Raw genomic sequence first — 20,625 nt, 5'->3', positions numbered from 1 at the left:
ACCATCTATACGATCGAACTGGAAAAATTACTATGCACGCTCAAGATATTAGTGAATCTACGGTGAAAAATTTGTATTCGTATCTTTATCCAGTTCTTCACAAAAAATTTCTAAACAAAGCGAAACGGCCTTCACACGGGAGGACCCCCTTAAATATCTCGGGTGCTACCGGCCAATGGAGAACTGCGTAATGAAATTGCTTCACGCATTAACGCAACCTGGATAAAGTGCCATTCCACAACTGGTGTTCTTTGTGATCGACGTATCAGCGGAAGTTTCAAATCGAAAATTTACCGCAATGTGGAACACATGGACGAAACGTCTGCGCTCTCTATAGATCTTAGTGTTGGCCGAGTATAAAAGGCAATGAAAGGCGTCTTGCGGTAACGCATTGGACTAGTGGCGTGACACGTTTTGATCACATCCGAACTGAGGAAGGTACGTAGGTAGGTAGGTATCAGTGGCCGCACCGAAGAGCCCAATAAGCGCTGTGGTGCGCCGTTTTAATGCCACAAACTCCTAAGACCGTGACTGTTGTTATGGGAGAAGGAAGGCAGAGTCTAGCCGGCTCGAATCTTCAGAGCCAGCCCGTAGCATTCACGAAGGAAAGCAGCTCTCCCAACCAGCAGCTAGAAATCTCTCTGAGGTCCCCAAAGAATAGTTTACCCAGTGTCCGTAGCCTGACTCTAGTTAGAACTGGGCAATCGCAGAGAAAGTGCATGAGGATTTCCCTTCCTTCTCCGCTTCTCCGCAGCTTCGGAATGCGAATTGTAGAGTATGCCGAGCCTAGCGGCATGGTCATGGCGTTCAGCTTGGTTGTTTGAGGTTGGCCCCCTAGTTAGAGTTTCATGGGGGTTCTGGTTGCGTTCAAGCGAACAGAGACCTTCGGGCTTCAGCGTGGTGTTGCGTTTCAACACGGGTGCACTACTCTTTAGATCGGTAGAGATTTAGGTAGGCCTTGTATCCACCAGTATGAATGCTGAGCCATGCACTCGGTATAGACTGGAATCGTAGTAGCTTGCTGCGGCGGGCTCTGATTGTGGTCACAAAATCAATCCGTGTCTGAAGAAGACCGTGGAATTAAGCCCGAATGATGGATAAGATGCATAAGATTTGCCAGGGAAAGTTTCCCGGAAAGTCCTTGTGATAAATAATAAATAATAAAATCAATAAAAAAATTATTTTAAAACACGTTTCGTTTATCGATAATCTTCTTTTTGTTTTTGTTGTTGTTTACAAACGGTGCAAAGGTATTTTTAAAAGTTATTAGTGAATGCATACAATATTCCTTATGATAGTGAGTCGTAACATGAACAGAAGAACACAGCACAATACAGATAAAGATTCATAAAACTTAGGGACAAATAATAATAGTTTTAAGATTGGCATCTAAGTTCTACCACAACGTCTAAAATGTTTTTGAAGAAACTGCAACAATTTACACGTGTAGACGATAAAATCAAATCAAAAATTATAAAAATAATAACTAAGCCCTTATTCGAGAAAAGAAATTAAATTATGTATTCTATAATATCACGGATGAAATGACTAGATCCATTTTTTTTTAGATAAACGATGTCATTTTGATTTGTATTTTGGATTGGTTCGTTTTTTTGTTTTCATTGAATTTTAACCAGGTTCGTATGTTTGTTTTCTTCCTTTCATTTTTTTAAATTTGTTGCAATGCATTGTGCTTGCTTGATCTACGCAAATAAACACACAGTGTTAAACGAGATAAACTAGGGATCGACTTTATTCCTGTTTCAGTCCGTTGGCTTGAGTTTGAGCGGTGAATGCGGCAGCCGCTTCCTGTTCCTTGCGACTTGTCTGAAATAGAGAGGTCAAGAGGATGAATATTAGGTAGGGGATACTATACAACAGCTGAAAGGGTAGAGAGAAGACTTGATAGTGCTCTAATGAATGCCAAGTCTTTTCCACCCCTTTGGAGCTCTACTTGTCATATTTACCTGATACCATACAACGAGCCTTCCGCTTAGCATAAATGTGAAAACCAATGACGGTCCGGTCCTCTCGAAGGGATCGTTGACCATAAGGTGTGAGTAGACAGCCAGAAGCATCAAGAGCAAAAGCGTTACGTTGGCAGTGTTTTTAATTTTATCTGCAAGGGTAGAAAATAGATACATTCTAGATCCTTTTAGGAAACATTTAATCACAAACTCACGATGAGGTATTACAGCCATTGCCAATCCACAGATAACCTCTGTTACCCCAACGCATTTCCGATACCACTTCGATGTAACTTTAAATCCGAATAGCTCCGCAAATGGAAACACTTTTGCGTACTTAACATAGTCGTTTCGCTGAAAGATACAAAAAACACCAAAATCCGAAATTATTGATAAATCAATCTAGAGAAATCCCATTAAATCAGATAAAAATTTATATTTTCATCTGAAATTTATTTGTATATTTTTGAAACATTTTAAGATGCGCCGAAAGATACTCAGCGTAGCTATTTTAAGTTTTATGAAAATTTTCCCATCGTTTTTGAAATATTTTCAAGTTCAGATCAGCTAAATTTATCGTCATTGGAACAGGCGGGACCAACACAAAGTTATCTCATCTCGTAATGACCACGTAGAGCCAAGAGCAATGTGAAGTGATGTTGCGGGAATATCTGTGAGTTTTATGGCTCCATAGTCATGAAAACTCAGATGTTCACAAATATTGAAAAAAGCCTGATTGCCTTCAATCAAACATTTCATTTTAATGTGGACATTAAGTTTGTTTTCATTGAAGATTGATTGTTTCAGGGAAAGTTGCGTGGTTCTACTGGAAACACTACTTCATGTGTTCTGAAAATTCAATGAGTCTCGAGTGGATTTCAACGCATATTGTAAGTAGCCATGCTTAGGATTTTTGAATCAATGATTGGTCTAGAGGTAATTTTATTGATAGGAGTCATTAAAAATGTTTACGAGGAACACTGACCGTCACGCTTGACACCCTCCTGAATATGCTAACTAGAGCGAAAATAGATCTAGAGACTTGCAGGAAATAGAGCATTGAAATTTATGGTCACTGGGTCGGCTGCCAAGTATCATAAGAAAACGACAAGTTTCAAATTAGAAGGAAATCAGCTTATGAATTGGACTTGAGATTCTGAATGTGTTTGTTTATGGGACAATTTGTTTTGATTAATCGTGCTTGAATCAGATAAAAGCAATTAAATTCCTGTTTAATTCATTAATTGAGCCGGGGGAGGACTTTGAGGATTAAGTGTTATTTGAGTTTTCGTAATGGTTCGGTAGAAGTCCCATATATATTTGGTTGCCATTCATCCCTTGGTGGGGTATAGCGCGTCAACCACACCTAAGCGTCATCATTCGCGGTTACCTGAAATGCCCTTCAGTTCTCACACGATTTTCCGAGACGCTCGCACTTCTCCTCTACTATTCTGTGACCGCTGGGGAGACCCATCCTTCGGCCATCTTGGAAGAGTGGATTCCACTGGATGGCGTAGCCCGCAATGCAATTGTCGCCCCTTCTTCATGTGTGACCTAACCACTCCCACTTCCGTCTTCCGATCGCATCGCGTACGAGGTCCAAGCTTATACGCCGGCCAAGTTTTTCGTTTGAGAAACTGTTAGGCCAGCATACTCCGATGATACGACGTATTGACGAAAGCTTTGTGTTTTTGGGTAACAGTGGAATTCACTTTCAATGTGCTACTCTCATATAGCAACACAGAAAGATCACTAACACAGAACAGTCTTAACTTAATATTGGTATTCAGATAACCGCGTTTCTTGATTTTAGACACCGCAGTGAAAATGGTTCTAGGGCTCTAAATGCGTCGAAAAACATCTAGTTCGGTGCCACTGTCGACAAAAACCATGCTTCCTAGATATACAAATTGATCAACGCCTTCGATGCTCTGCCCACTAATGCAGATAGGAAGATTACGATGACCTGTCAGACTGACAACCTTGATGTCTATCTTCAGTCCAACTCTACTTGCTTATATTTCCAAATCCAGAGTCATTTTGTCAAAGTCCATGACTTCATGAGAGAGCAAACATATGCCACTAGGGTAATCGAAGCGTTTGAGGGAAGATGTCATAGTCCATTGAATTCCTCCCCGTCGTCCGGACAAGCCAGCATGAAGAATGTCACCAATAACAAGAAGAAATAATATTGGTGACAGGATGCAAGCCTGGCGGACTCCGCCTTGGGCCTCAAAAGCTTCCGAGACTTTGCCGCATACGACATTTGGCACCATCTGATAACAGCTATTAGTTTCTGCGGAATGCCCCTCCAACGTAGAGATACACTCCTTGTACACGCTATCGAAAGCTTTCCTGAAATCGATGAAGATCAGAGGCAGCAAAGATTTAAACTCGCGCATTGTTCCAAAATGATATGGTCAATGCAAGAAGATTCCGAGTTGCTCGGAATGCTGCTGTCGAGCAAGCTTTAGAAATGTTTTTTTAGTGCACTTCAGGATTACTTTAGCTATTATCTTCGCAACGGCAGGGAGCACGCAGAAACTCCCAACCCGCCTTCTTACCTATTATCACACCCAAAACGGGTCCCTGTTTCGGGATCTTGACGATCATCTACTTCTTCCAATCTCTGGGAAATGTTTCGGATTCCCAAGATTTCCGTATGAGTGGAAGCAGCAGATCTGTAGTAACAGCAGGTACAACGATAAATAACTCTGCAGGTAGACCGTCAAGCGCGGCGGATTTACTCCCTTTGAGTGCATTGATGGCTGAAGTGATTTCTTTTCTGCTTGGAGGAACAGTCCGTATCCGCATGTTACGGTGAGTAGCCATTTCATCCACAAGAGGAGGAATCTCACCGGATGTGATGCGGTTAAGAACCTTGGTCAAGTGTTTCTTTCATCATCGGGGATAAGAGGTCGACCGTTGACCTCCTTTACAGGACCATCGAAAGATTTGCGACCGCATGCATGCTCTTTTGTGATGCGGTATACAGTTCTGAAATCATTGCGATCTGCGGCATCTTCCGCTTCCCTGACCAGCGCAATAGCAAATTCTCTCTTGTCACGGCGTACACTACGCTGAACTTCTCGAGATTTTGCTCGGTATCGGAGTTCAAGCGTGTCGCGCTCGCCATCACTCTCAGCGGTTAGTACAGATTCCAACTACTTCCACGATTCCGCAGTTAGGCAGATCTTATGACGCTTAGGACGTGGTCGACGATCTGTACCTCCAGACACCCCGGTTTTGCGCCGAGGTCCACAAATTCGATATTCCAAAAAGCTGTCTCACGTCCTGACCTGCGCCATCGCTCCATCTCAGGCAGGGTCTGGCTCGTTTTCTTTTTCTACCATAGATATTGCCTTTATAGATTTTCTGAATCATCCTCATCCATACGTATTAAATGATCCGCCCACCGTAACCTGTTGAGCCGGATTTTATCCACAACCAGACGGTCGGGGTATCGCTCATAGATTTTGTCGTTATGTAGGTTACGGAATCGTCCATCCTCATGTAGCCAAAAATTCTCTGGAAGGATTCTTCTCTCGAACGCGGCCAAGAGTTCGCAGTTTTTTCTGCTAAGAACCCGAGTCTCCGAGGAATACATAAGGACTGGCAAGATCATAGTCTTGTACAGTAAGAGCTTTGACCCTATGATGAGACGTTTCGAGTGAAACAGTTTTTGTAAGCTGGAATAGGCTCTGTTGGCTGCCATCAACCGTGCGCGGATTTCATCGTCATAGCTGTTATCGGTTGTGATTTTTGATCCTAGATAGGAGAAATTTTTAACAGTCTCAGAGTTGTAGTCTCATTCATTGTTTTCGTTTGGCCAGTGCGATTCGATGTTGTCCGTTCTTTCGGTTTTGGTTTTGGCGCTGACGTTGCCACCATGTACTTCGTCTTGACTTTATTAATGTGCAGTCCAACATCTCGCGCCACCTGCTCGATCTGGATGAAGGTTGCCTACATCTCGGGTTGTTCTTCCCATAATGTCAATATCGTCGGCGTAGGCCAGTAGTTGACTGGGCTTGAAGAGGATGCGTCTCTCGCATCTACATCGGCATCGCGAATCACTTTTTCCAGCGCCAGGTTAAAGAGGACGCATGATAAGGCATCGCCTTCTCTTAGACCGTTGTTGAGGTTGAATGGTCTCGAGAGTGATCTTGCTGCTTTTATCTGGCCTCGCATATTGGTCAGGGCCAGCCTAGACAGTTTTGTCAATTTCGTTGGGATACTAAATTCTCTCATGGCCGTGTACAGTTTTACCCTGGTTTTGCTGTCATAGGCGGCTTTAAATTCGATGAAACGATGGTGAAACTGATGGTCATATTCCTGCAGTGTTTTCATCGCTTGCCGCAGAGCAAAAAATTGATCTGTTGCTGACTTGCCTGGAGTGAAACCTCTATGGTATGAGCCAATGATGTTCTGGGCGTATGGGGCTATCCGCGGAGAGATAGAGGAGAATATTTTATAGATGGTACTCAGCAACGTGATACCTCTATAATCGCTGCACTGTGTGATATCTTCCTTTTTATGTATGAGACAGATAACGCCTCATTGCCAGTCATCAGGCAGTGATTCGCTGTCCCATACTTTGAGCATCAGTTGATGAACCGCTTGGTGTAATTGGTCACTTCCATATTTAACCAATTCGGCTGTAATTCCATCGACTCCTGCTGACTTATGGTTTTTAAGCCGATGCACGGACTGTTTCTTCTATGTTTGGTGGTGGCAGCATTCGTCCGTCGTATTCAGTTGACGGGACCTCCAACTCGCCGATATTTTCGTTGTTGAGTAGTTCATCAAAAAACTCAACCCATCGCTCCAATATGCCCATTCTGTCGGAAATCTCTCTTTTTCTCGGTAGGATAAGGTTCTCCCAGGAAGGAAATCGCGAGAAAAGGCTTAGCCAAAATTGTACTAGACGATCTAATGAATATCAGAACCAAAACAACGAGTAAAAAAGCTGCCATGGTGAAGAGCCTCAGGGAAAAAACGATTTACTACTTGAATGCAGATAAGGCAAATGTAATTGTCACCATGGACAAGGAGGAGTGCAACAAAGCAGTCGGGGATAAGTTGAACAACGGAAACTTTTATGAATCGAGGAAAGAGCCTTTACCAAAGTCAAATGACTAAAAAAACAATCAAAGTATGTTAAGGCATCATTGGAAACCTGTCAACGATGCGAGTGTCCAATTCAGTCCTCGCAAGGATCAGGGGGAGATTTTACAGGACAACCACAGGAGTCGCACTGGGTAACCTCCTTTCCCCCTACTTAGCGAAGCACTTATGAATAAAATGGAGGGAAGCAGGTAGAAGGGAATAACCCTACCATTCTGAGTAATATATGTAGATAGATGATGTCCCTGCCGTGGTCAAGACGTAACATGTAAGCCCCACTTTGGTAGATCTGGACAATTTTCATAATTTTCATCGTCCCCGCCGTCTAATGGGGATGGAAATAGACCACATCCTCTCTTTCTTCGGTGTTAAAATACTGAACAAATAAGGTAAATAAGGAAAACTTCAACCAGGGAAAAGAATACATCCATCCAACACCGCGAACTGCCGGTTTCGAGGAGCGGAAGACCGTAATTTGTGGCCCACCATTTTCAGTGCCTCTAGACATTCACTCGCCCGTAGGTATCATTGGTGGCTTGATATGCTTTGAAAGCCTTGCCACTGCATCCAGATCAGGCCTTGGATAGAACATAATGGGGCAACCGGTCACGACAAGCCGGCCCCGCTTTTGGACGGGACAAAGGCTAACACAAAAAAAAAAAAGATGCCATTAAAAGAAAGCATACGTCATCCTGTAAAGTCAACCCGGATATATTGAACAAATTGAAAAACTAATTGTCGCAAACGCGAAGCATACTCTTGCTACCTCCTCTTCATCTGGGGATGGGGTTGGCAAATGATATTTTACCATGATGATATCCAAAAAAAACACCATAATTTTTGTAATGACTAATAGGAATTGTCAATGGTCAGATGACCATCCTGAGTGACCGGAGACGACCAAGAGGGGAGGGCTACCCTAAAAACCTCAAAAGATGACGAAATTGACCGTGAAGGTCCGCCCACAAATATTGAAGCTCCATCGGCACGTGCATATACACCTCTGTGCTAGCCAGGCTCCGAAATGTGGGAGGCTTTACCCTTTGAGCACTTCGATTCCTCACATGTCAATATACAAAAATTCACTTGTCCTTTAAGGAGGATTCGCACGACCCAATCGAATGACCAACATGTGAGTTTAACATGAAAATGAAAATGCATGGAGTCGTAAAAATCTGCACCTGAGCGCCGTGATCAAAAAGGAGGACCCACGACGAATCGCATCCTCGATCAATGTTTCCCCTGGATTAGAAGTATTGTGAGGCGCGGTCTTCGAGGTTCCCTCCTCCAATAGAATGGCCTGAGGATGTCAAGGCAGGGTCTGGTGGGACTAGAGCCGTATCGTCTGTTATGAACCCTAGCAGGTCCATCTGAACATCATCTCTTCGCATAAATGGTACTCGCGTGCAGTCAAAAAATATTCTTGAAAATTTTAAAAAATGTTCGTGTTGAAAGGAAATTATCATCATCATATTTTCAATTTTATTCACGAACTAATGTTTACAAAAAAAAATCATCCACATATTGCAAGAAACATCACCGAAAATAGTGCAAACATATTTTATTAATTTATTTTCATATTTCAAAGTCTCTTGAATCAACGTTCTTTAGTTTGTTTGTTTATAATTTAATATGATACAGTTGGTATTTGATTTACTAAACAAGATCGGAAATTTGCTGAAATTCAATGGTTGTCTCTCCGAGATATAAATATCTTGTGACTATTCCCGGTAAGCTTGAAAGGACATTCAGATTTATTCAGTCACGGTTTAATTGCAAATGTTCCATTCAACGAGAGGGCGTAGCAAAAGTGATGGATTTCGTTTGAGGTCGAATACTAACACAACCGAAGTATTTAATTCAAAAATGAATTTTATATCTTTATCTACGTCATATTTATGCAGAAGCCAAATCCAAACAGTTTTTATAATTTCGAAGAAAATTTCAAAAAAAATCAGTTTAAATATTTTCACAGGAGGTACGAGAGTGGTGAATTTGGATATGATGATGGATATGTGTAAATAATTTGGGTGGTGACGCTGGTAGTACGGAAGAAAGTCGGCTGCGCCAAATGAGTTCGCTTCCCGTAATGACCTTTCATTTGATACCCCACATGACTATATTTGGCGAAAAAAAAAATGTACACCCCCCTTTTGCACGTATGGGGATCTTCCCTTAAATCCTACGTAACAGGATGTAATTTACTGTATGCGTGAGCGTTCACAGTTCCCACCTTTCTACCAAATTTGGTGTCAATCGTTGCTACAGTCTCCGCGAAAAATACGTGTGACGGACAGACAGACAATAAACCGATTTTAATAAGGTTTTGTTTTACACAAATCCTTAAAAATGGGTCATCTTTTCCATATAATATTGCTTGTCCATATGTATGTACTTCGCTGCTCAAAATGAACTGACTCCGTAGGGAAAAAATAGAAACCTTTGCTAGTTATCGATACTAGGATCTAGGACCTGACGACTCACTGCGTTGACCTTAGTTATACTCTCGAAATCGCTAGTGGTTGGCCACAACAAGCGAATGAACAAAGGAAGGATACCCGAACAACGCGGTCATTACACTAAGAAAATTAAAGCTCGTTTTGGGTTATAGCCCCATCGGAAGGATGAAGGTTTTTGGACGTATCCTTTATAAGCCTATTTGGAACATCGTTGAAAAAATCACAGTCAATCAAGTGGGGTCTATGAAGAACTCGGTCATTACTGGAGCAATACATGACGTGAAGTTGTTCATGGAAAAACACTGTGAGAAACATCTCCCTTCTTAGATTGTCTTCTTCGATCTATAAAATGCGTTTGATCGGTTACTAAATTACCTCATTTAGTATGTACTGCGAAAAAATCTGTTCTCTCGTTGAAGTACATACAGAAGGTACATCCGTCCTCCATGTCTTCCGTTGGTGTATATTTAGGAAGTGCTTCCCCCCCCCCCCCCCCCGCACGATAAATATTGATATCCTCAATGGTAAGACAAAGAACTTCCATGAGCAGTACGGAGGAGGCTTATCAATATCTGCACTTTTTAGAAAACCTAATTATATGCAAGAGTTACCACAAACAATGCGGCAAAAATAGTGTCATTTTTGTGTGTTTCCGCGAAGTCGTTAAAAAATTCGGGCAATTTAATGATCAGTTGATGAAGCTCACTATTGTTCTAGCTGTCCGGACAATTCATCCTTTACCGCCTATGAATTGCGTATGCCTTATACCAACTACTCGACGCAAAGGTCTGCACGACACAACATCACTTTAGTAGACAATGTGATATCACATCACATGCATGCAAGAAGCTATACACAGTAGCGGTGACGCAAGTAGTATTGCCCTAATGAAGCCGTCTCGTTTACTTTTCCCGCAAACTGCACTTGAACCTTCGGTCACCAACTTCATGCATGGAAAATCTTTAATATTGTGACATGTGCCGAGAATGTTCTTAACAATGGCTTTCAAGGCTTCACCAGACACATTCAAAGTAATAGGTGGCTCCGTCATCTCACAGTCTCGTCACGTAATAATGTCGGTATAACCTTGGCATCGAAGTTGAATGCTGGCACCCTAAACGTTCGAAGTCCTTGAGCATCTTTTAGAACAGATGAAGCTATAATGGTAGGGGCTCTGTCCGATTGCAGGTAGTCCCCATACATGCAAAAGGGGGGTGTAAATACATGCAAAATGGGCGAGAGGCTCGCAACTTTGTGCTTTCCATTCTGCGTCATCCGAAACTTAAAATTATTTGCGATTTCTGCCATGAGCCTCTCCGTTTCTTTCTTGAGTCTCAATTCCCCATGCCCAATTTCACCACTTCCTCTCGAAAAACACTCTCTCCCTCTCACACTTCTCGTCCCTCTTCTTTTAGAAAAACCAATTCCTCAGCTATGTAGCGCGGCAAAGCAGAGCAGGGCAACCTTAAATTTCCCTTCCATGGCCGATGGCTGAAGATTCAAAGCGTCCAGAAAAATTATATCAACGTAACATGTTCCAGCTTTCGTAGGGCTTCTTTAACTGGGATGCTAGGAAATAGTGCATTTACATCGAGACAAAGATTTCACCGTCCTCTATGCGGCACTTCTTCAATCTCTCCACGACTTATTGTGTTTCTTATTGTAGTGCTGTTATAAATTTTAACAATTTTCTGCATTTCACATATCACTCATTTGAGCATTTCAAATCCAAAATCTACCACGGTATCGTTCGGCCTTCTTGTCCTCTATAGTTTTGAGTGTTGGCCGACTACTAAAGACAATGAACGACGCCTCGGTAGTAAAGACAAGGATGGATCAGTGAGGGGATGATCACGTTTAAAATGGGGAGCTCGGTCGATATGGATAATTTTTTTTTTCATGTCAACGTTGTTATTTATAGTATAGTATTTACGTGAGAAATTCACAAAAACCCTTTCAAGAATGAGGTTCATATTAATTTCATCTAGAAAACTTATATATATATACATCAATATGGATCAAATATGTTTACTACTAGTAACCGAGGTATGCAGATTCTGTTTACAATGTTATATCTGTGGCGCGGCAGGATTTGCGAAATTTATTTCGAATGTTGCGAATGCGAGCGGACAGATGACACCACCGGCGCTCTCCACTCCGTTTAGACCTCGCCACAGGAGTGGAGAGCAGAGTGCCATGACTTGACGGCAGGACGTAAAAGAAAATAATAGAGAGTCTTCTGTCTTCGAGATTGGCTATCGCGGCAATTAATATTAATTTAATTTCATGTTGCCACCATCGCTGCCGCAGCCACAACCGCTGCCACCGTCGCTGCAGCCGCTATCGCTGCCGCCGCACCTGCAGCCACAGTCGCTGCCGCAACCACCATCGCTGCCGTGGTCGTCTCCATTACCGCCGCAAGGGTCGAAGCTGCCGCCGTCACTGCAGCCCCACCATCAACACAGAAGCTGGAGCCTTCATCGCAACAACCACTACGTTTTGGCGGCGGAACCCGGAACTGTGATTCGTGCATTTGGAAGCACAGTTCCAGATGTCCGGAATCACAGCGGACGCGACCGGTTTTAATCACACGGTGGCTGATCTGGACATCGTGCCGGTGTCCGACGTAGTGAAATCGGCTTCATACTCGCTGCTCAAGATCGAATTGATCCTGCGCTTGTCAATAAGTGAGTCGACAAAACCCGACTCTCCACTAAATGTACAATCCCTTGCTAATTCACGCTTGCCGCAAAAAACTAGGTCCGCGGGGGGTCCTGGCGTCGCCTAACAATTTACGACCCTCTCAGCAAGCGCAACTACCTCGTGGATACTGGTGCGGAAGTTTCAGTTCTTCCCGTACCCCAACACCATAAACTATTTCCACAATCCCTGAAACTAGAAGCGGCAAATTCCTCCTGTATCAACACCTACGGGTATAAGCAAGTGGACGTGAATTTTGGCTTGCGTAGGACATTTTCGTGGCGTTTCATCCTGGCGGATGTCAGCTTCCCCATACTAGCCGCGGACTTGTGTCACTACGGATTGCTGGTGGACTTGCAAAACAAGTCTCTTATAGATTCCACGATCAACCTTAATTCGTCGGGACAAATGGTATCTCACCCGGGCAATAATCTTTCCGTTCTTTTAGAAGACATTACCGACTCTCGTGTTCGGGCAGTTCTCGAAAAGTTCAGCCAGATTACTACCGAGTGTAGTCTCTCCAAACCAGTGAAGCACAATGTACAGCACCACATTATCACTACTGGTTCCCCGATTTTCTCGAAGGGGCGTCCCCTTTTCATCCCAGAAACTGGCTATTGCGCGGAAATAGTTTGAACAACTCGTTCAACAGGGTGTCTGCAGGCCCTCAAACAGTTGTTGCTCATATGGTCCCTAAGCCAAACGGCGAATGGCGCCCATGTGGGGATTACACAAGACTAAATGCACAGACTGTTCCTGACCGATATCCAATTCCCCTCATCCACGACTTTGCGCATCACCTCGCGAATTGCCGCATTTTTACAACCTTGGACTTAACCAAGGCTTATCATCAAATCCCTGTAGCTCCAGAAGACATTCCAACGATTGGCAATATGCACACCCTTTGGACTCTTCGAGTTTACCCGGATGACTTTCGGATTGTGCAATGCGGCGCAAACCTTTTAAAGGTTCATCCACTCGGTCCTGCGAAACTTCGACTTCTGTTTCGTATATTTGGATGATGTTTTCGTCGCTTCTTCCTCAGAGTCTGAACACTTAGCCTATCTCGAGTGTATTTTTCAACGTCTCCGGGCCGGGTTAGTCCTAAACGTTGAGAAATATTATATAAGTTCCTTCAAACACAGGTGAGATTCTTCGGCCACTCCATTTCCCCTGAAGGAATACAGCCCGACTCAGACAAGGTGTAAGCGATTACAAGCTTCCCGCGTCCGAAAACTGTAAAGGATTGGCGGAGGTTCTTGGGCTTGCTAAACTTTTATCGTCGTTTCCTGCCTAAGGCCGCCTAACACTAGTCCGTTTTGAACGTGTACTTGTCTGGCCCCACAACTAAGGACACACGAGAGAAGAAGAGGCTGTCCGCGCGTTCAATAAATCCCGACAGCAACTGGCTGAAACTACACTCTTGGCATTTCCTCTGTAAGATGCACCTCTAGCCGTTTTTGTTAATGCCTCTGACACCGCAGTAGGTGCCGGTCTTCACCAAAAGGTGAATCACGTCTGGCAGCCGTTGAGCTTCTTCTCTAGGTAGTTGAACCCCGCTCAACGGAACTACAATACCTACGATCGTGAACTGCTCGCCGCGTACTTGAGCATCAAATACTTCCGCTTCTCCCTTCAATTCAGGCCGTTCACAGTGTTCACGGACCATAAGCCTCTCATATATGCTTTGAAACAAAAGCCCGACAAAGCGTCCCCTCGTCAGTTTCGACATCTGAGCTTTATAAGCCAGTTTACGTCAGACATTCAGCACGTGTCCGGTAAGGACATCATAGTTGCTGACGCTTTGTCTCGTGTCTCCGAGGTTAACATCCCCACCTCACTCGACTGCTCGGCTGTTGCCAAGGTGCAGGAGGATGACACAGCAATTCAGAGCTTTAAATCCAACCTCAAATACAAATTTCGGGAGTTGCTCATCTTCGGTTCGAACCTCTTTCTCTGCTGTGAAGACTCGGAAAAGGGACCTCGGCCATACATTCCGGCCACCTTTCGCAAGGGAGTGTTCAACGCGGTTGACGACTTAGCGCATCCAGGCATCAGGTCAACAAATCGGTTAGTCACCGATAAATACTTCTGGCCCTCCATAAACAAGGATGTCAATTCCTGGGTCAGAGAGTGCATCGCATGCCAAAAGTGTAAAGTCACCAGGCATGTAAGGAAAGAAGTGGGCTCATTCCCCCGCACTACCAAGCGGTTCCACACAATACATCTCGACATAGTAGGGCCTTTGCGAGACTCGCACGGTTATAGGTATTGTCTCACAATCATCGACAGGTTTACGCGGTGGCCTGAGGCAATACCTCTGAAAGACATTACGGCGCAATCTTGTGCCGAAGCCCTCTGTCGAGAGTGGATACCTCGCTTTGGCGTCCCTGCAGTGGTGATCACTGACCAGGGAATGCAATTTGAGTCCACCCTTTTCTCGGAGTTAGGCAAACTCCTAGGGTTTAAACGCCAGCGGACTACTGCATACCACCCGCAATCCAATGGGATGCTAGAACGTTGGCATCGAACGCTGAAAGCCGCTATTATGGCACGCAACGATCCGTCCTGGTCCCAAGTCTTGCCTCTCGTCCTACTTGGCTTACGTACAACACGCCGAGAGGAATTTGCTGCCAGCCCCGCGGAGCTGGTATACGGGGAGAACCCAAGACTCCCAAGTGATCCGGTCTTCGACAGGAGATCGGGTCTCACAGAGTCGGGGTTGGTGCGTCTGCTGAGGGACAATCTCCGACGCATAAAAGCCACACCACCTACCCGACACTCGTCCACACCTGCCTGTTCGCCCAAGGAACTGGACACGTGCACGCACGTTCTGGTCAAGACGGATTCCGTCCGGAAGCCGCTGCAGCCTTCATATGAGGGCCCGTACCGCGTTCTCGAGCGGGGAGAACATTTCTTCCAGCTCGAGATCGGTGGACACAAAAAGGTGGTCTCTCTGTCCAGGCTGAAACCCGTGTCCGCCCCGAAGCAGCGTCGTGTCCGCTTTGTGGATTGACGGTGAACGAAGTTCCGGGATCACAAAACCCATAGGTTTCAACTGGGGGTGGAGTGATGTGGCGCGGCAGGATTCGAGGCATTCGAAATTTATTTCGAATGTTGTGCTATGCAGAACCAAAGGGGACTCAACGAGTTCCCTTAAAAAAATGCCCCTTGGAATATGGATAGGCTCTGAGGTATTGGTATCCACAGATGAACGCACTGATAAGGTGGTATGCCACCCTTCCCTGACTGTCGCCAAAAGTTTTATTAGTTTGAGATCAATGTGATACAGACGTAGGATGTCGATTAGTCAGGTATGCGGTACGTTATCGGAAGCCCTGGCATAATCGATATAGCAACTAGATAGGTTTCTTTGGTCTCTAGTTGCTTGTCCTTCAACTACTGAGTCGCTAATGAGTTGTTCGTTGCAACCCCTTGAACTGACTCGGCAGTTCTTCTGCTCCTCGGGCAGAATGTTGTTGGTCTCGAGGTGCGCATTGACTCTTCCACTAATAATGGACGTTATGAATTTGTAGAGGGTTGGTAAGCAAGTAATCGGTCTTGTGTCTGCGGGATCCTGCACCGTGTCCTTCTTAGGGATAAGGTGGATAATCCCCGCAGTGAAGAAGGCTGAAAATTCCTCCGACCGATTCATTACCTGATTTATGCTGTGTGCTAATCGATAATGTATACTGGTGAGCTTTTTGTACCAGAAGTTCTGCACCCGACCCAGACCTGGACCCTTGCAGTTCTTCAAGCTGTTTATGGCTCGTCAAATCTCTTCGTCGGTAACATCTCATACCGTTGTAGCAGTTTCTGCTTTATTGTGTGCAGAATTTCAACTGAGAGTGGCTCACTGGAAATGCACTTTATGCTTTACCCGTCTGCTGGCATTGTCAGAGCTAATTTAAGTCAACCTAGCAATGTCCTGCCTTGGTGAATCACGCCAACGTTCCAGATATTACCAATATTATATTATTATCATTCCGTGAAGGAAATATTATCGTAATTATCTTAAACTGTTTAGATTAAGAAAGAAAAGGAAATGGAAGAAAAATGACAATTATGTGGATACATATATATGCAATAATCATGCATGAATAGAATTTAGATTGTTTTGCGTCCCTTCCTCCCCAGGAAAGCGTCAGTGCTCTCAAGTATCTAGGGTTCCCCCTTTTATGCTTGAAGTGGCAAAGGGTGAACGTTCAGGTTGGGTGGGCCGCCGCAGTTGTTGTGTTATTTGTGTTATCCCTCACGCGTTAGGTTTTTTTTTGTGACCTTTGCCCCCTCCTTAATTAAGCCGTTTGGCAGTTTAGCCCCTCTGGGATTGAAATTTTCGCTGGTATCAAACCACCTCAACACTTAATGTCTTTATTAAAGTAATTTACCCGGATGGGTTTAGTTCTTTTTTACTATTGAGACAAGGCACGTGATATCTGAAATCTTGGTATCCTAACAGGGAGGTAATATTTGAGAACCAAGAACCTCGACCCTTATCTTGCCGAACTGTTACCATTCGGGTTGTCTCCAGTACGTGCCGTTGGGTTCCACATATTATGTCCCGCAGTTGGTGTTCACGACTGGCAAATCTGTTACAGGATTTTGGTTGGTTGACAGCGTTGGTGACCATGTTGGTGGCAAGGAGATGCAACGCCGTATGCTCTTTGTAACAACATTCATAGAAAACATCTAACCTACTCTCTCACAATAAGGTTGATTTTGAGTAATTTGAGTGAGTGGTGGCCGAAAGAATGTGAATAAAACAGGGGCTGCGACTAAATTTAAATAAAACAGAGTTTTCGACGACTGATCTCAATGGAACAAGGAACATTACTGTCAGTGACCCCCTAGAATTTGAATTTAAGGCACTTGTCAATTGGTCATATGTAGGTGAAGCAGATGCAGTGAGCGATTTAAGTATCTCGGATCTATGAGTTCAATGTTGCGCTATATAGAATTGCTTCACATAAATCTAATACAGTATCGTTCGGTCTTTTTGTCGTCTATGGTTATGAGTGTTGGCCGGTTACTGAAGACAATGAACGCCGCCGGAGGCCGTGTTGGGTCAGTGGGGTGCTACGCTATGATCATGTTTAAAATGGAGATTGATCGATATGGATCATGTTTTTCGCGTTGACGAGAACACTAAGCATTCGTTTCGCCTTAATCATCAAGCCAACAGGCTTTGCAACAAACAATACTATAAATATGTTATTGTGTACGAGATGGCACGCCAAAATATAGAATTTACGTGAGAAATTTATAAAAACCTTTAAGCGGTAATCTAGGTACTATTAGGTATGCACTCCCCCTTGGACACCACCTTGCTGTGGTGGGGGAGCCTGTAGTAGTTTACTACTACACTAAGAGTGTCCAAAATATGAATATGGAAACGAAGGACATAAACTCTCCAAGTGGTAAGAAGTCACAGACTTCGAATCCAACCGGGGCCATGAGCAATCATGTCGCGGCCGAGGCGCGGATTTTGGAGGCCTCTGCATTTAGTGCCTACGGCAAGTGTTGCAAGGGGAACTGGAACACTGCGAAAGCGGTTGTTACCCATGAAAAGGTGAGAGCTGCCATACTGTCCTTTGAACATTTCAAAGCACCTGGCATGGATGACATCTATCCGGCAATGCTAAAGGAGGGTATGGAGCATTTAGAGCGACCTCTAAGAAATATTTTTTGAGGATGTCTTGCTCTGGGCTACGTGCCTTCCTCTTGGCAACATGTTAAGGTAGTCTTCATACCGAAACCTGGGAAAGATGACTATTCTAATCCAAAGAACTTCAGACAGATCAGCTTGGCTTCATCTTTGCTGAAAAGTTTGGAGAGAAATTCTGAGTGTTGGCCAACTATAAAAGACAATGAACGGCGTCTTGCGGTAATGGAAACGAAGTTGTTACGTTGGACTAGTGGCGTCCCACGTTTTGATCACATCCGAAATGAGGATATCCGCGATCGTTATGGGATTGCACCGATCGTGGAAAAGTTGCGAGAGAGGCGTCTTCGATGGTATTGTCACGCAATTCGTGCAAACGAGAATTCACTTGCCAAGATTGGTCTGAACAACGAAGTCGATGGTAAACGACCAAAAGGCAGACCTAAGCAACTGTGGCTTGATACGCTAGATGGGGATTTGAAAGCCTCGAGATTGCACCCAGATCAGGCATTCGATAGAGCCAAATGGCGAAGCCAATCACGACGAGCCGACCCCGCTTGTGAACGGGACAAAGGCTGAAGAAAAAGAAGAAAATGAAAGAAAATAGGGGGTGAGCGTCAGTGAGTTTGTCTTTTTCAACCGGGGCCAATTAGCATTCTTCTACTGAAGTAAGCAATTTTAGCGCCCCTAGATTGGGAATATGTAACAAGGTATCTTTCGCAAAAGTAGCGTCTGCTCGAAAGGGTACGCGGAATTGATGGCACCAAGTCAATTAAATTTTAAATGTACACACAACAGCTGACTGGCTATTCAATCACCCACTTGGCTCCCATCTCTCGCTAATAATAAACTGGATGCGAGCGAGACACTAATTTAGCAAAGCCAACAGCATTTGATACGGACTCTATTCGCGCATTTATTCGCGATTCATCTCAGACGTCGCAAGAATGTTGTAACCGACATTGGAATCTACATTAGTGCAAAAGGTGACGCCATCCCCTACATTCCTCACATACCCATCTGTGATTTATGCAAAAAAATCGGATGCGAGAGAATTCATCGAACGCCCAGTATTGATCGTTGGTTGATTGAATGAATGTCCTCCACGGGGGGTTCCGCTTATTTATTTGCTCAAGCGAGAATTCTGCTTGGATTCAACTCAACGGGGAAGTTCAGTCAGGTGGTCGGAGTGAAAATTGTTAAGTATACACTTCCTTCCACCTTGCCGGAATCCCATCTGAATCTTCCCGGAAAATGGGGGATGATTTACTCGAATGCGCGGGAAAGCGGAAAACAATGAGTTTTCTATGAAGTGAATGGTGATTACATGGGAGGGAGAAAGGATGGAGATGTCGAAGTCCAACCGTATTTTTGCAAGCTTAGTGGCTTTGACAAAGTGTGTAGAGGCTCGCGTATAATTGAGATGATGAGATGAGATGTCTCGACCGCTTGTTGGTCATATTATCCGCAAATGTTTTGCCAAGGCTGAGCTAAGCGTATGGCATGATTCGAAAATAGATTTAGGCCCGGATGAAGTAGCGCGAAGCGTTTCACCTGCATAAATGCTTAGACTGGGCGAAAGATGAATGGAGGCACTTTAGATAAATGAATTGTGAATAGTAAGAATTGGAGTCCTTGCATTGAGTGCCTGAAGATTCTACCCAACATAGAACTCCTCGTTTTTTGGACGTTATAATGGCTTCTGCGAGGCATTTGAATGTATAGCGTTTTTACAGTTTGATAATTGGCCCAAAATCTAAAGAAGGAAAACAGTTAATTAATACAATGTTGAGATAACTTCAAATGGTAAACATGATTTCGTCCCCACAGGACGTGAAATAGAAAGTAACGAAAGGAAGGCGACCACAAGCAAGTTCCGCGGAGTGTACCTTTCCTTTATACGAAATTTTATCACATCCCTACGGGCGTTTTGGTTCAATTTTAAAGGAATTCCATTAGCTCACCAAGTCTTTGTACAGGTCCTTGCTGATCGATGGCGTTAGCTTGAGCAATCCAACGAATACAAAAAATAATCCCAGGAGTATGGAAAGGCTTCGCAAAACAATCGTGTTCGAAGCCATGGCGGGCATTGATCCCTGGCGATTGCTTCCTTCGGTTCAGCAGCAAAAGTCCTTGCCAGAAACTCCCCAGAGTCCACCACTATCTCTCCGAGGTTTCAATCACTGCAATTTCGACCCAATTACCCAACAATTCCCTTGCAAATTTCGCACATATGCGAATCACACTTTTCTCACTTCCTGCGACTATCGGCACCCTCTTTCCGTTTGTCCCCGGACCGGATGAATTCCACCTTTTTTGCGTGTATCCTTGCCACACTCTCGGTAAATTACACAACAAATTCAATAATTTTTCACGGAAAAATATAAGAAGAAACGAATTATATATTGCGCGTCACACGTTCGTTAGTAATATTTCGCGAGATTGTGTACGCGTCGCGATCGCGATTAAATTTCTAAATATTAAAATTTCATAAATAAATAAAAAACGGAGAAGAAATATCAGCAAAATACTAAGGAGCTAAGTATCGGAGCAAGTCGCTGCGTCGTCCGTGGCGGCGGTCGTTTGTAGATAGCATCGCCGCTAAAAAAATCGATTCAAAAGCGCAAATGTTGTATCTTTGAGATGATGACGGAGCTTTCCGGTGGTGAAAGCCGAGACGCAAACCGACTGGTAGTGAGCCGGCGCTTGGAAG

At 44.2% G+C, this 20,625-nt stretch overlaps 1 protein-coding gene across 1 annotated transcript; it reads right to left on the bottom strand.

Moving 5' to 3' along the window:
• Positions 1 to 1,178: 1,178 nt before the first annotated feature.
• Positions 1,179 to 20,517, bottom strand: LOC119649759 (transmembrane protein 35A). Its single transcript, XM_038052053.1, has 4 exons — positions 19,877 to 20,517; positions 2,183 to 2,321; positions 1,968 to 2,119; positions 1,179 to 1,827 (listed from the first exon to the last, which is right to left on the bottom strand). Exons 1-4 carry the CDS (start codon positions 20,000 to 20,002, stop codon positions 1,753 to 1,755), a joined length of 492 nt encoding a protein of 163 aa, XP_037907981.1. The 5' UTR covers positions 20,003 to 20,517; the 3' UTR covers positions 1,179 to 1,752.
• Positions 20,518 to 20,625: the final 108 nt, after the last annotated feature.

The sequence above is a fragment of the Hermetia illucens genome, chromosome 2 (genome assembly GCF_905115235.1).
Source record: "Hermetia illucens chromosome 2, iHerIll2.2.curated.20191125, whole genome shotgun sequence".
NCBI classification, from domain to species: domain Eukaryota; kingdom Metazoa; phylum Arthropoda; class Insecta; order Diptera; family Stratiomyidae; genus Hermetia; species Hermetia illucens.
Note: the sequence above shows the minus strand (reverse complement) of the source record. Positions and strands in the feature narration are given on the sequence as shown.